This window comes from Emys orbicularis, chromosome 2, assembly GCF_028017835.1.
Source record: "Emys orbicularis isolate rEmyOrb1 chromosome 2, rEmyOrb1.hap1, whole genome shotgun sequence".
NCBI classification, from domain to species: domain Eukaryota; kingdom Metazoa; phylum Chordata; order Testudines; family Emydidae; genus Emys; species Emys orbicularis.
Window position 1 is genome coordinate 55,151,499 of NC_088684.1, and position 14,023 is coordinate 55,165,521.

General features: G+C 39.7%; 1 protein-coding gene across 2 annotated transcripts in view; it reads right to left on the bottom strand.

The window, feature by feature from the left end:
- The window catches only part of ZFHX4 (zinc finger homeobox 4), a 149,822-nt gene that overhangs the window by 1,371 nt on the left and 134,428 nt on the right, over positions 1-14,023 (bottom strand). For both annotated transcript variants that reach the window (XM_065399176.1, XM_065399175.1), the window contains exons 9-11: positions 12,514-12,631; positions 6,191-11,584; positions 1-110 (exon numbers count right to left, since the gene is read on the bottom strand). The exon at positions 1-110 is cut by the window's left edge and continues 1,371 nt beyond it. In XM_065399176.1, coding sequence (XP_065255248.1) covers positions 1-110; positions 6,191-11,584; positions 12,514-12,631 — 5,622 coding nt within the window. The remainder of the gene's footprint in view (positions 111-6,190; positions 11,585-12,513; positions 12,632-14,023) is intronic.

The window sequence follows — 14,023 nt, forward strand, 5'->3', positions numbered from 1 at the left end:
TGGTGGAGTCTGCAGCAAAGATTTGGAGGGGGCACTGCTGAGAGACAGCGTAGGAGACGAAGTAGCTGAAGTAGGAAACCCAAGCATGCCTGCACCAGGAGATGTTAAAGCTGAAAACAACAACAGAAATATGACCATCATCAATCCACAAGGCAAGTTAATGCTTGTTATGTTTAACACCTGAAAAGACTGTTGATTATACAATCCTGGTCATGGAAAGGTCATCATTTGAAAAAAAGAAAACACCATTGATGCAATAAGAATGAAACCGTACATTATTAATTTAATGGTTTAAAAACTGGAATTATCTCCTGCATTAATAAACCATATATTTACTTGTATAAAATTTCATTCATTATAATGTTATATTGCTTGAAAACATACAAATTATGGCCCTGATCCTGCCATCATGTCTGTGTGCATGAACCCTTGCTTGTATATAGATTTTTGTGGGAATGCAACGTGGATCCGTTGGCAGGGTCAGGATCATACTTATAGGTATAATGCTAATGTTCCTGGGTGAAAGTGATTTCCTTCAGTATGCTCCACAGCAAATGATTAGAAAAGAAGCACCAAGCACAGTGCGAATGTTCCCACTAACTGATACTTTGTCAGATCTCTACTTTGTTATTCATTTTAACCTCTCTGATGATATACCTGCTTGTTCTTCACCTGAGAAATCTAGTAACGATGGAGCTCACTACAAGTAATTAGCTATCAAATAAAATGAAATTTCCCAAATTGAAGTGGGAAAATATAACAATACCAAATAAAGAAAGGTATTGTTATCAACGGCAAATGACCATCCAAGACACTGACAAAAATAGCAAGGAAAGCAATGCTATTCATTATTAGGACACAGCACAGTTCACATTTTCATTTTTGAGTGTACAGGCAAAGCTATTCTCTACCATCATGACAATCAAGTCAACACAGCATTTGCTGGGAGATAAGTGTATTAGTATTAAAGTACATCTACACAGGAATGCTGTTGTTCTCAGTTTACTTGAAACATGCAGGCATGATTTCCAACTCATTAGAGAAGGAAACCTAAGTGTGCGTTGGTTTTGTTTGGAGGATGCATGCATGGTACAAGTGTCTCTCATATATTAATGGAAGAAATCTTTGCTATGTTTCAAGTACCAAATATAGTGTAAGTGGCTGGTAACAGTCTATTTTAAAGCAATTTAAAGAGGTGTAGTTGGCCAGGAAACTAAATGATGGCACAGGATAGAAAAGGGAATTGTAAGAGGCTGTACATTGTGGCCAAGTCTGTTTTCAGAGACAAATAAACTTGGTAGAGAAATGAGCACACAGAAAACCTAATGTTCAAAGGACAGTAGGAGTAAAGCAGCCCCCAGGAAAAGCCTATGAGTGCATGGATAAGAAAACAATATTGCAGGCTCAATAATGGAGGTTAGATGGGTATTAGCTACATGGAAGCACTAATCTAGTGGGCAAGAATGAAGTTTAAATCATCAATATCCAGGTGCTTAGCATTACTTAGGAATAAAGCAATTAGAATTCAGGGGGAATGATTATCAGATTTAACAAAGAGACCATTTAATGGTAGCCACAATATTATTACTGCTATTTAAAATGTATTGTTAGCAGGGATTAGATAGTATAGGGAAACAAGTCGCAATGGTCATCATTAAAGAGTCAGTAATTGCTGCAGTTACCGTACAGTGGTATCTGATACTGTTGCTTCACCCTATACTTTCAGTAGGAAATAACTGTGGAAGCCTTGTAGTGTCTGTTGAAAATTTATTTGATGGCAACCACCCTACAGGAAAAAGGCATGGATGATGTTATCAATGTGAATTGCTACCCCAGCTTTGTCTGCTGTTTTTGAATCATACTACTTTGGGCTCAATAGCTATTGAGGGTTTTTACAATTCCTTTGCATTCCTCTTCTCTTTCAGCCCCACTCATCCTCTTGCCCTCAATATACTCACAATGATGCTGACTACCTCACCCATCCACCTATTTTATTTTCCCATTATATTCTTTGGAATTTAGTTGAAATGTACAAAAATCAACTAAACATCTGAGAACATTGCAGCAAAGAATAGGAGTAATGGGTTTGTTACAGGGAAGTGTGGATTGAGGGTACCTAAAACTCAGTACAGGAGTCCTGATGAATCTCATTCTCCCATAAGTGACATGAAGGAAACAGACTGGAAAATTCACTAATTATAAAGAAATGTTTTAGCTCTGCTACGTGTCTCTTTTAAGTGGCTGTTTTAAGTGGTTTTATGGCACACTTGAGGTCTCTTTCAGAGGAATCTGAGACAGATAAACACAAACAAGATAAATGAAAAAGGAAACAAGGGTTCAAAGAAGAATAGAGAACATGATTTAGGGCCCTAGTCATGAGAAAAATAAGGGCTGCTAAATCGTATTTCTCTCTTGATAAGACTTCAGAAATGACTGAAGTGCACATTACCCAGTGATGTGCACATTCTTGGAAAAAACATGCTGTGAATCTTAAAGACAGCCTCAGTCTTAAGTGATGAGCTCAGACTCTAATGATCATGACTTGAAGATCCAGTATTCATTGTAGAAGCACGTTGAAGCACGAGTGTTCTGATAGGGGAAAAACACAAATTAAGACTAGAGAATATTAAGTTTGTTAGCAGAGGATGAAAAACTATAAATGAGACTTCCCAGCAGAAAGCTCTTCCATCTGCAGCATACTATAAAATAGGAGTGAGGCTGAAGAGTGGAAATAAGCCAGACTTGAAGTATACCCTAGGAAGTGGAACCTCCTGAAAATGACCATATATACGCTGAACAATCATAATAATAATGCTGAAAAATTATACAGCATTTAATGTCTCTAAGGTGGTGTATTTAATTTAACAGATCAATCATAAGACGGTATTTCTCATTTCAAGAAGTTCATCCTATGGGGAGATGTTTTCTGGGAATAATATCATAGAACCAGACAATCTTTCTGACACTGAGAAAATAACTGTGCCCAGATACACCTGAATATGTCTAAATTTGCTTGATCTGTCTATCCAGAAAGGGAGTTAATATATTCTTCCAAGTGAAGTAATCTTTGCCAGTAAAGGTCCAGTTACAGCACTGTGTTTAATGAAATTAATAGGACCAATTTCAAGTAGTTTAGGCTCAAAATTTAGATTTTCCATAATTTAGGAAAATATAATTTTTCCCTGCCTGATGGTACAGGAAATGTTGCATGTTTAAAAATTTATTTAAAAGCATTTTGAGGGAAGTTAATAATTTCCATGCAGTTTTGAAACCCAAATAAAACAGCGTTGGGCACAAGAACCTGAAAGTGAAATTGATTATAAGCCAAGTGAAGCTGATCAGGTTAGTTTCACTTTCCAGAATGAGTACAATGAAAAAAGTGATAGACAAATGAAGACAAAAGGAAAATTCCATTTTAATTATTATAGTTTCACTAATGTAGTGTCTTAGTAATAACAGCAATGACATTCTATAAAAATGTGCATTTTTTTATGTTGACATTGTCCCTTTAAGATCACAAAACAGACTGGCCTTTGCTGCTGAAAACATGTGTCAACCCCATAAACATTTATGCACGTGAGCAACTATTCACATAAGCAATCCCATTAAATCAATGGGACAGCTTGTGTGTATGTGTTAGCAGATCGGGACCAGGAAGAGGAAATGACACACAAGCAAAAAATAATAAAATCTGAAATTCAGAGCATGTACAATAATTGAGGAACAGGTTAGTAACACCTCGGGAGCAGGCTTCAGGAAATCCCTCACACAGTTAGTAAGGCAGAAGCGGTATTCTGATGGCTGTGAATGCAGAAAAAGTTAGAAGATGAAGAGTTAGAAGCAGTGAAGAGTCTGCTCAGAGGCAGACTCCAAGAAGGTTATGCTTAAACTTTTCCCGGCATCAAATATGGATGTGAACTGTTACCCAAAGCACAGCAGAGGAGATGTTAAAAGTGGGTTAATTAGGTGTGGAGAATAGCAGTGTTGAACACATATTAGAGAACTTTTAAGGATAATGAGTACTTTTCAGTAATGAAAGATTAAACTAATCTATTTTTATTTTCACTTTGACTACTACTCTAATATGTACCATTAGGGAATGAAGATTTATCTATGCACATATTTACTGGGCAACAAAAAAGGGATGCAGGGGCTACTTAACATATGGTTGAAGAAAAACCTAATGACAAAACTCTATTAGCCAATTTACACCGTGGAGTTAGACCATAATGAACCGATTAACCTAAAAAGATGTGAGATGAAAGGGGCTGAGAATCCATCTCAATTGGTGATTCACTGAATATGTTACTGTATTAATGATTTAAATTTATCTCAAATAAAAGATGTAGTGTGGAAATTAGACAATCTGATAATTCAATTATCATAGACCAGCTGGTCTGTATTACCAAACATTTCGTCTGTACATTAATAAGGGAATAATTTGGAGAGCTATGTGAGTTTCCTGGGGTTTACTATATTTGAAGATGAGGTTGACTAAGGCCATTTAGCTAAGTTATGTAGACAAATTATATTATATCCCTGATTTCTATAAACAGAGATTAGCCACTTTTGGACATATACATTATATACAATTAAGAGGAGACTAAATGAATATATTACAGTATTTCAAAACTACTTCCTATTTGTTTTATATGCACTCTGTGTGCCAATAACTATTTGACAAAAACAGAAGGGCACTCAGCCAGAGAATCCATTGTGGAAGGAAAGCCCTTCTGACCCAATGAATAGAAAAACAAGATGCTTTGACCACCACTTAGGGAAGCAATGACATGGTCATCATCAATCAAAACAGAACTGTATAGAACAGGAGCTACTGCTACAGCTCTAGTCTGACTGACCATATTGGTGATTGAATCAGTAGCCCTCGTGGCAAAGTAAGTTGTTTACATAAATCAAAATTTAACAACCTAAGGCAACACAAATGGAGTCACTGGGCCACTTACATGAAGGGGCCTTCCCCCACCCACTAATTTTGATGTCTAATTACTTGATTTGCCTGTGCAATCAGGTAGGTAGAAATTGAATATTAGAATTTGCATCCGCAATGTTGCACCTACAGTGAACTCTGCCTACAACCCTGGAAACCATTTAAAAAAAAATCAGGTTCCTTCTGTCGGGGTTAAACAAATTTCTATACAGAAAGCCTAATTCTGTAACCTCAGTGAAACTCTGCACGAGTAAGCGCTTCTCAGTAAGAGTAATGGAAGCAAAATGATGTGCAGAGTCAACCGCAGCACTCTGTCTAAATCACAGCAGATGCTCAGTTACATACACAAGCCCGAATGGCATGATGAGCGTGTGTCGCGTCCATACAAATCACAGGGGGCTGCAGATGCTCAGCACCTCTCAGGATTTGGGCCTCAGTGAAATAGTCAATAAGAACTACCTCCAGTAAAAATCTGTATCACGTCTAGTTAAACACCTTCTGAATTAGGCAACAGATTTTGATGGGTCTATTGGGTGGTTGCTTAAGGCAGGTTTTGGTGCAAATTCTACTCTGTGTTTCATAGGCTGATTTGTTCAGTTTCATTTTTTCAAGCCATTAAATATAAAATGTTAATCTACACTTTGTGTAAAGAAATCTCAACTCAAAATAACTAGAACAATAATATTAGATAAAATGTTATTGCAGTCAAGGCTGCCTAAGGGCTCGTCTACACAATGTATTAGTCCGCACAAGTGGAGTGTAATTTCTAGTGGGCACTAGTGTGTTGTGCACTAACTGGCCCATGTGGACCCTGCTGGTGTGTACTAAAAGTTTCCTAGTGCACATTAATGTAATCCCGCTTCAAACAGTACTACATTAACGTGCACTAGGGAACTTTTAGCGCATGCCAGCAGGGTCCACATGGGCCAGTTAGTGCACAACACACTAGAGTGCACTATACAGATAGTTACACAATTTAATAAAAAGTACTTCTGGATGTTGGATTTCAATTTAATTCTTCAACTGAATTTCAGTTTTGGGAGAACCAGTGATATTACCAACTACCTACTGAAACAATCCAATAACGGGCTGAGTGTAGTCAATAGCAGTACTTTGATGCACACAGAGAAGTGATAGGAATAGGATATGAATGCACAGTATGCTGTTCTTCACAGGTGGTCGATAACTACACAATATCATTAAAATTAATCAAATAAACAATTCATCCCCTTACTGACTTACTGTTTGAACTTTGTGGAAATCCAGGCAAGGAGGATGGACCATTCATTCCAGGCAGAAGAACAGGAGGAAGGCCAGGGAGTCCTGGGTAAGCTGCTGGCAAACTGATACCATGAAGTGAACTGCTGTCCATCATGCCTGGCTGCTGTACTGTTAAGCCTAGTACATCTGTAGCCTTCTTTATACGATCCAATTCCTGCTGTGCCATCAGCTGTCTAACAGTTGTGGGAGCTAAATAATCTTTCTCCCGATCTAGCTGACTTCCTACAGTTTCTCTCACTTTTGAAATATGTTGTTTGGAAAAGATATGGTCTCTTATAGATAAACGTGCAGAATACTTCACCCCACATAGAGAACATTCTGGCTTTGTCCCATCAGGTCCACTCTGATTTATCATGAATGGCTTCCCTATGTTAATTTTGAATTTCTTTTCTTTTGCCCGGGCATTCTGGAACCAAACCTGGACCACCCGTTTGGGCAAACCAATCTCATTCCCTAGCATTTCACATTCTTGCATGGTTGGAGTCCGATAGTCACTAAAGCAAGCCTTGAGGACTTTAAGCTGGAGGTTACTCATTTGTGTTCGAAAACGTTTGTGACCTGGTCGATCACTATTTTTGGATTTAAAGGGGTTGTTAGCTCCAAATGGGTTGGGCGAACTTGGATCTGCAATGCTTGATGTTTCACTGCGATCGGCATTATCGTCGGCATCATCAGTAATGTAAAAACTTTGGTCATGATCACCATCTTTGTCACTGAAATGTACCGATGGGCTAGTTAGGGAGAAGAGAAACTTTTCATCACAATTCTCAATTGTAGGTGTGGTTGCTGTTTTTGAAAAAGAATCATTCACAAGTGTTTTTGGCTCTTTGGGAGATGATACAGGTTTCACATCCCCTGAACTACCAGTCATGTTTTCCATTTCATTGTTTCCCTCATCTCCTGTTGTGGCATCACTAATCGCTGTATTAATTGATGAAGTCTCATCAAAGTCAGTCTTATTTTGATCATACCCAGAGTCAGCAGGAGGGGCATTCAGATTTTCTATATCCTCACTGCACTCCGCTTTGAAAGAAGAAGGGCTTAAAAGATTCTTTGGGGACATCTCTGCAGTTTTACTAACAGGGGTTGACACTGTGGAGGCTAATTCATTTTCACTTGATAGATCAATCTTTGTTAACGATAGTGACGGATAATCAAAAAATATATATTTTTGTGGACTTTCTCCTCCATCTTCAGTTGATATTAACGGACTTGGAGGCAAACTATAACCTGCCTGTTTTCCTTCATTCCAGTGCCGAGAGCGAATGTGACTTTCCAAAGCTGACTTTGCTTTAAACAGTGCTCGACAAAAAGGACATCTTTTATGTGACTGGGCTGGACCTACTGCACGGAACTGTCCTTTTCTTTCTCGGGCTCGTGTGTTCTGAAACCAGACTTGTACTACTCTCTTTTTAAGTCCCACTTCACGTGCAATATGATCTAGCATCTTTCTGGTAGGATTAGAATCTAATAGGTATTTTTCATAGAGTATTTCCAGCTGCTCTGGAGTAATGGTAGTTCTCAAGCGCTTATCACGATGTTGGTCTTCACCACTGTTTCCTCCCTCCTTTTCACTACAATTATTATCTTCTTTATCATCCAGTTTTCGTTTAAGTGAGCCAGAAACTGTAGCAGGGTGGGATGTATGTGATGAGCTTGTCTGCTGGGGCATCTGAGCAAGAGAACTATTAAGCAATTGTCCAGTCATCAGAGGATTATTGGGGTCAAATATCATATAGGGCATATCCATGGGTCTTTCTAAAAACTGAGAGTGAAGAAATTGGTTTTGGGCTGCTAGGAAATGCATGTGCTGGTGCTCTTGCCAAAGTTCTAGAGTTGGAAAGGCAACTGTACACTGGTCACATTGGTATTGTAGTAACTGAGGAGGTAGACTGTTCTGTAGAGAAGTCATTGAAATTGACATAGGACTAGAAGGAACTGGTGTGGTTTGTGATGCAGAAGGAGGTCGTCCTACCATCTGTGGTTGTTTTTGCTGTTGTGGCTGAGAGACTGAGGGTTGTGGATCAGAGGAAGTTATTGGTGCAGACTGTACGGGTTTGGTGACTTGTGAGGTGGTATCAGTTTGCTTAGGGATGATGTCATTTTGCTTTGGCTTTTCTGTTGCCTCAGGTTTAGGAGAACTCTTCTCAGGCTCCGGTCTGGGTGATGGCAATAAAGGAGTACTAGAACCAGAACCAGAGCTTGCTGCTGTCGCAGTTGTACTTTTTGATGAGTCTGTTTGGCCAGAAACTGTGAAACTTTTATATAGCATTTGATCTGTGGCATCCATGGAATCTTCTGTTTGGCTTTCATCTTGAGCATCATCATCTTCATCTTTGTAACACTGTTTTTTCTGGTGTGTAATCAAATCAAAAATTCTGGGAAAAACTACGTTGCACTTTTTACATTGATATTGCATGTTGCTAGTTCGAATATAGCGCTCATTAGTGAGTTCCCTTTTTTCATTATCTTTAGTTTCTGCTTGATTTTCATAACTTTTGCGAGCTTTCTGTCGTGCATTTTGGAACCATACAACAATAACTCGAGTAGGTAGGTTAAGTACAGTTGAAAGTTGTTCAATTTCATCATCCTTTGGATAAGCATTTGTGTCAAAAAAATCTTGTAAGACCCTAAGTTGGTAGTCAGTAAACCTGGTTCTAGATGATCTCTTGCTGAAAGATGCATCAGATTTGTAATGCTCTAAAGAAGTGGGTTGAGGATCAATTCTGATATCTTCCAAGACAGTTATGGGAGGATTACTAAAGTTGTATGGGGAATCTTTATTTCTTTGTCGTTCCTTAAAAAGTGTATTACGAAACCAGTGTTTGATAACTTTTTGGGAAAGGCCAGATTTCTCAGCCATTTCTTGAATCTGTTCTTCACTTGGAGAATTGTTAATATCAAAATAAGCCCGCAAGATTTTTAACTGATCATCTGTGATTCTTGTACGTGGACGCTTGAACTGAGAATGTCGTAGGAAGTTAGGATCTAATCCTAGCTGCTGCTGACAAAGCTGAGTAAGATCTGCAGACAAAGTATCCATGGGTGGTAGTTGGAGGGCAAGCTGAGGAGGCAACGCAGGATGTTGCACTGGCTGCATCATAATTGGAGGGAAAAGCGGAAGATCTAATGAAACAGGCAGCTGGACCTGAGGTGGAGCTGAAGATGGTGGCGGAGGTGGCGGAGGGGGTGGCGGAGGTGGAGGCGGCGGTGGTGGGGTAGGTGGAGGAGCTTGCAAAGGAGTGGGAGTTGTATTTTGAATTTTTCCACAGCTGGCCGAAGAAGGCTGTGAAGGAGTTGGAGGCAGGGGCGGGGGAGGAGGCGGGGGAGGTGGTGGTGGTGGCGGTGTTTCTGGAGAGGATGGTGAAATTGGGTAAAGCTTGTCATAAGCCTCCCTGTATTGACGGGCAAATTTCTCTAGTGCTCCATAAGGAAAAAACTGACCGTGCACGTGCTCTTGATGACTCTTCAAAATAAGAATGTTAGAAAATAGTTTACTACATGTTCCACATTCCAGTTTGTCAATGTTTTCACCTTCACTGGTCTTACTTTTTTTCTGTACTTTTTGTCTGTTTTCATTATACTGAATAACTAGCTCAAAGCCAAAATTCTCCAGCAAAGCTTTGGCTGCGTTTCCTCTAGCTCCAGAAGCTATTCTAGGTGGTGGAATGGTTGGTTCTGAGGATTTCTGCTTCTTCATATCTTTGCTCTCCTTTAGTCCTTCACTTTCATTTGTCAGTTCTTGCTTTGGCTTTTCTTGTTTCTCAGAAATCTCTTCTGATTCTTTATATGATGGCATATCCTTTATCAGCTGACAGTCTGCACTTACTAGACTATTTTGCTCCTGTTTCATTAGTTTGCTACTTTGCTGATGCTGTTTTTGTGACTGAATTTGGGGTTGTGTTGATTGATACTGTTGTGCTTGTTGCTGTAAGATTTGTAGTTGCGTTTGTCCAACATGGTGTTGAGTTTGTATCTGCTGCTTTAAATCTTCTAGCAGTGATCCTGCCATCCCTGCCATTCCAGGCATACCAAATGTGGCAGAACTAGGCAAACACAGGTCTGGGCTCAGGCTAAATTCTGTCCCAGGTATGTAGAATGGAAAAAGGAATTGAGGCTGTTGAAATTGCAGCAATGCTTCTGGTGTCATGGGAAAGTGAGGCAAAAATGCAGGGTTTAGAAACTGGGGCTGAAAGAATGCAGCTTGCTGTTGCAGTTCATGTTGTAATTGCATTTGAAGTTGTGCTGGTGACTGGGATGGATGATGTGTAGGCTGAGCAGAAATTAATTCAGAAGCTTGCTTTTTATTTAATTCTTTGGCATCTAAGTGGGTATCTTTGCTGTTAACTGCTGGTAAGCTCATAGAATCTAGCATCCCTTGGCTAGGGCTATTAACATTCCCTGCTACACTATTTCCACTAGTTATATTACCACTTGGTTCTAATTTTGCAGCCCTTGCCTTAGTCTGATGAAGCACAGATCTCATATGGATTTCCAACGTAGAACTTTGGCTATATGCAACATTACAAATGCTGCATTTGTAGGGTTTGTTATCAGTGCTGCTGTTGCTTTCTTGAGGGACAGGACTTGATGCTTCCTGCAAAACCTTTTTGAGTTTATGTAAATGAGACACTGAATTATAATGGACCAAGAGAATGTTCTTTTGAGTGAAAGATTCTTTACACACTGTACATTTATATGGGCGAGATGGATCTAGAAATTTTTCCATAGTAAAATTTGGCCCTTTTCTAAAAGGTAAGGTCCGCTTTGGTTCTGAGCCTATATCATCTGGAATAGAGCTACTATCACTTCCTACAGGACTTGCTTTACCTTCCTGGTCCATTTCATAATCTCGTTCTATTTCCTGTTCTAGTGCATGATCATCTTGTGCCATACTTTCACTTTCTGCCCAGAGTTCACCATTTACAGGTAATGATGCATACAGCTGCTGAATTTCAGCTTCATTGAGTTCAGGGTGGCCTGCTTCCAAGTGTTTTTTTAAAGCCTGGAATGTACGGAAGCTACGTTGACAAAGGCTACACATGGTAGCAGCCCGAATAGCATGATACTGGGAATGTATCTGAAGCTTCTGCATAGTCTTAAAAGCCAAGCTACAATGGTTACAACGATATTTATAGACATGGCGATCAGAAACAGATAGTTGCTGCTTCTTCTGCTGTTCGTTCAATTGATCCGGCAGTGATTCGGTGATCTTTGTATCCTTACTGCTGCTCTTATTCCATTCTGGCATTTCAGTACATTCCTTAGGTGGCTTCTGTTCCTCAGTCTTAATTTCCATTCCAGTTTTTGCTTCATCAAGCCCAGGAGTATTTTTCTCATCCATCAGACTGTCACCTGATTAAGGAAGACAAAGAAATATCTTTTAGACATGTAACATTTGAGCATAGGCAATATTATTATTTATCACACTTATCACAGTAGTGCCTAAGGACCAACCAAAAATGGTCCCCGACTGTGCAAGGTACAAACATAGACAGTCCCTGCCCCAAATTGTTAATAAACAAATAAAAGAGAGAGATAAAGAGTAGGGAAAAGGGACAAACACACAAGCAGAGTGATCAGTGTGATGGTGACAAACAGAATGTTAGTGCCACAATATTTTTAGCTAATTCTTAGGATGGGGTTCAGTTAGCTAAACATAGAGATGGAGGGGAGGAGAAAGCAGATAGAAGGGATGCTGAGAGGGACAGGGCATGGAGAGAAGAAGGTATTAAGGGGGGAGGGATTAGGTGAAAAGACTGAGCGGGGGCTTGGAGCAGACAGCCTATTAGCACAGGGGGGAGAGTGTCTGGAGTGAAAATTGAAAATTGAAATATGGGCTTGATCCTAAGGACCCATTCATCTGACATTCCCATTGGCTCTAGTGAGAGTTACAGATGGCTCATTATCTTTTAGATCATATTTTTAAAACAGCAAGGGGCTTATTTTCAAAATGGCCACATACAGCTGCATGCCTAATTTCTACATAAAAATGACCACAGGTGTATACTAGCTCAAGTCAAGTATTTGTACAATGACATGGGCAATGTGCATCCAACTAGATATGTGTCAGTGCAAAGAGCCAAGTTCATTGCTGAGCTGTGGCATTTATAGAGGCCCATCTTTGAAAATCATGCCCTAGATGACATCTTACTATTTTTCTCCTGTTACCTCTTATTAATGTTTGTAACCAAAAAACTAGTAGTGTACCAAGGAAGAATCAAGTGGTTTGCTCCAAGAATCACTCATTTAGATTCTCCATGTCTGGTCTTTTGTTTGCATACCTGAATATTTCCCAGATCCTTCTGCTGTAATGGTAGCAGGTGTGTCACACTCGGATTTCTCTGAAGGAGCTGCGGGTAATAGCATACTATTGGGCATCATCATATCTGGTACAGGAACCTTTAAAAAACAAGGGCACAATATTATATTCAAAGAAGAAAACACGCTGTTTATCAGTGCATCACACATGGTTCAAAGCTTGTCACACAGCAAAACCCAAGGGCTTGATTCAGTCCTGGATTACAGGCCTGTGACCTTGGGCAAGTGACAGTCTCTCCATGCCTCAGTTTCTCATGGGATACAGCACCTAACCCCATACATCAAAGACTGTGAGGTGCTCTGACACTATGGGAATAAGGGCCAGATAAATACACAGATCGGAGCTGAATTTTCTGTTTGCTGTCTGCTCAAGAACGAAGCGCTTGGAACGTTTGCCCAAAAATCTCTTGAGCCATTACTGTGATACATGAGAATGAAAAGAATATATACATTGCCCACTGAGAAAAATAATTCTAACCACATTAAAAATAACCCAATGGGATTCAAATCTGAAATTTTAAATTTAGCATGGGCAGAGTCCGCTCAGAGAACTAATGCCTTTGGTTGTGGTGAGGTGAGGGTGGAATGAAAAATACTGATTGCAAACATCCCATAGATGAGATTTTTAGCAAACGTCCATTTCCTTTGTGATCAGGGAGATCAGATATGGACAGGGCTTGTTACTCTTAGATGGTTACTGAGACAATGTATATGAGAAAGATTAAGTTTTCCAATAGCATCCCCACCACTAAAATTCTCTCCCAAAACCCAGAAACACAACAACCCCGCTCCTAAACTTATACCAACATCAAGACAGGAGAAAATTATTAATATGGAGAGAAAAAAATAAATCCTGCAAGTAGAGGATTGCTCCACAGTTTCTTCAGCCTCTTCTGATGCACTGAACATTATAAGATTCTATTTAAAAAAAATAAAGTTTCAGTGTGACAGTGTAAACAGATGTTTTACTGACTTCTAAACCTAGCTTTTCAGAAACCGGTCTCCAGCCAACCTATGGGAACAGCAAAGGCAGGATCTCACTCCTTCCCCATCCTATTCACCTAAATTAACTGAAGCCACATTGCCTTGGGGTAGCTATATACTTTTTTTCCTGGGAATCTCTATGTATCTGGAAGGGAGATGATATGCATCCTTAACTATGGCCCCCAACTGCATCCTGTCTCTGTCCTCTCCCCAGTGAGGACCTACAAAGCATCCTCCACAGGATCTGAGTAGAGAAGCGTATGGTGTGAAGGAGTTGCCTGGTCCTGGAACTTTGTGGGATGATGGAGGAATCCGCTCCCCACATGTATCGTGTGCCGCTGTAAGGTGAGCAGTGTACACATAGCCTAAATGCTAAAAAACACAGCAATATAGTTGGCCTAATTAAAATTCACAAAATTAAATAAAAAAAAATTTAAGAAATGCAAAAGTTACATTTCCAACCTACATAGTATTTCTTATGTGATGGGC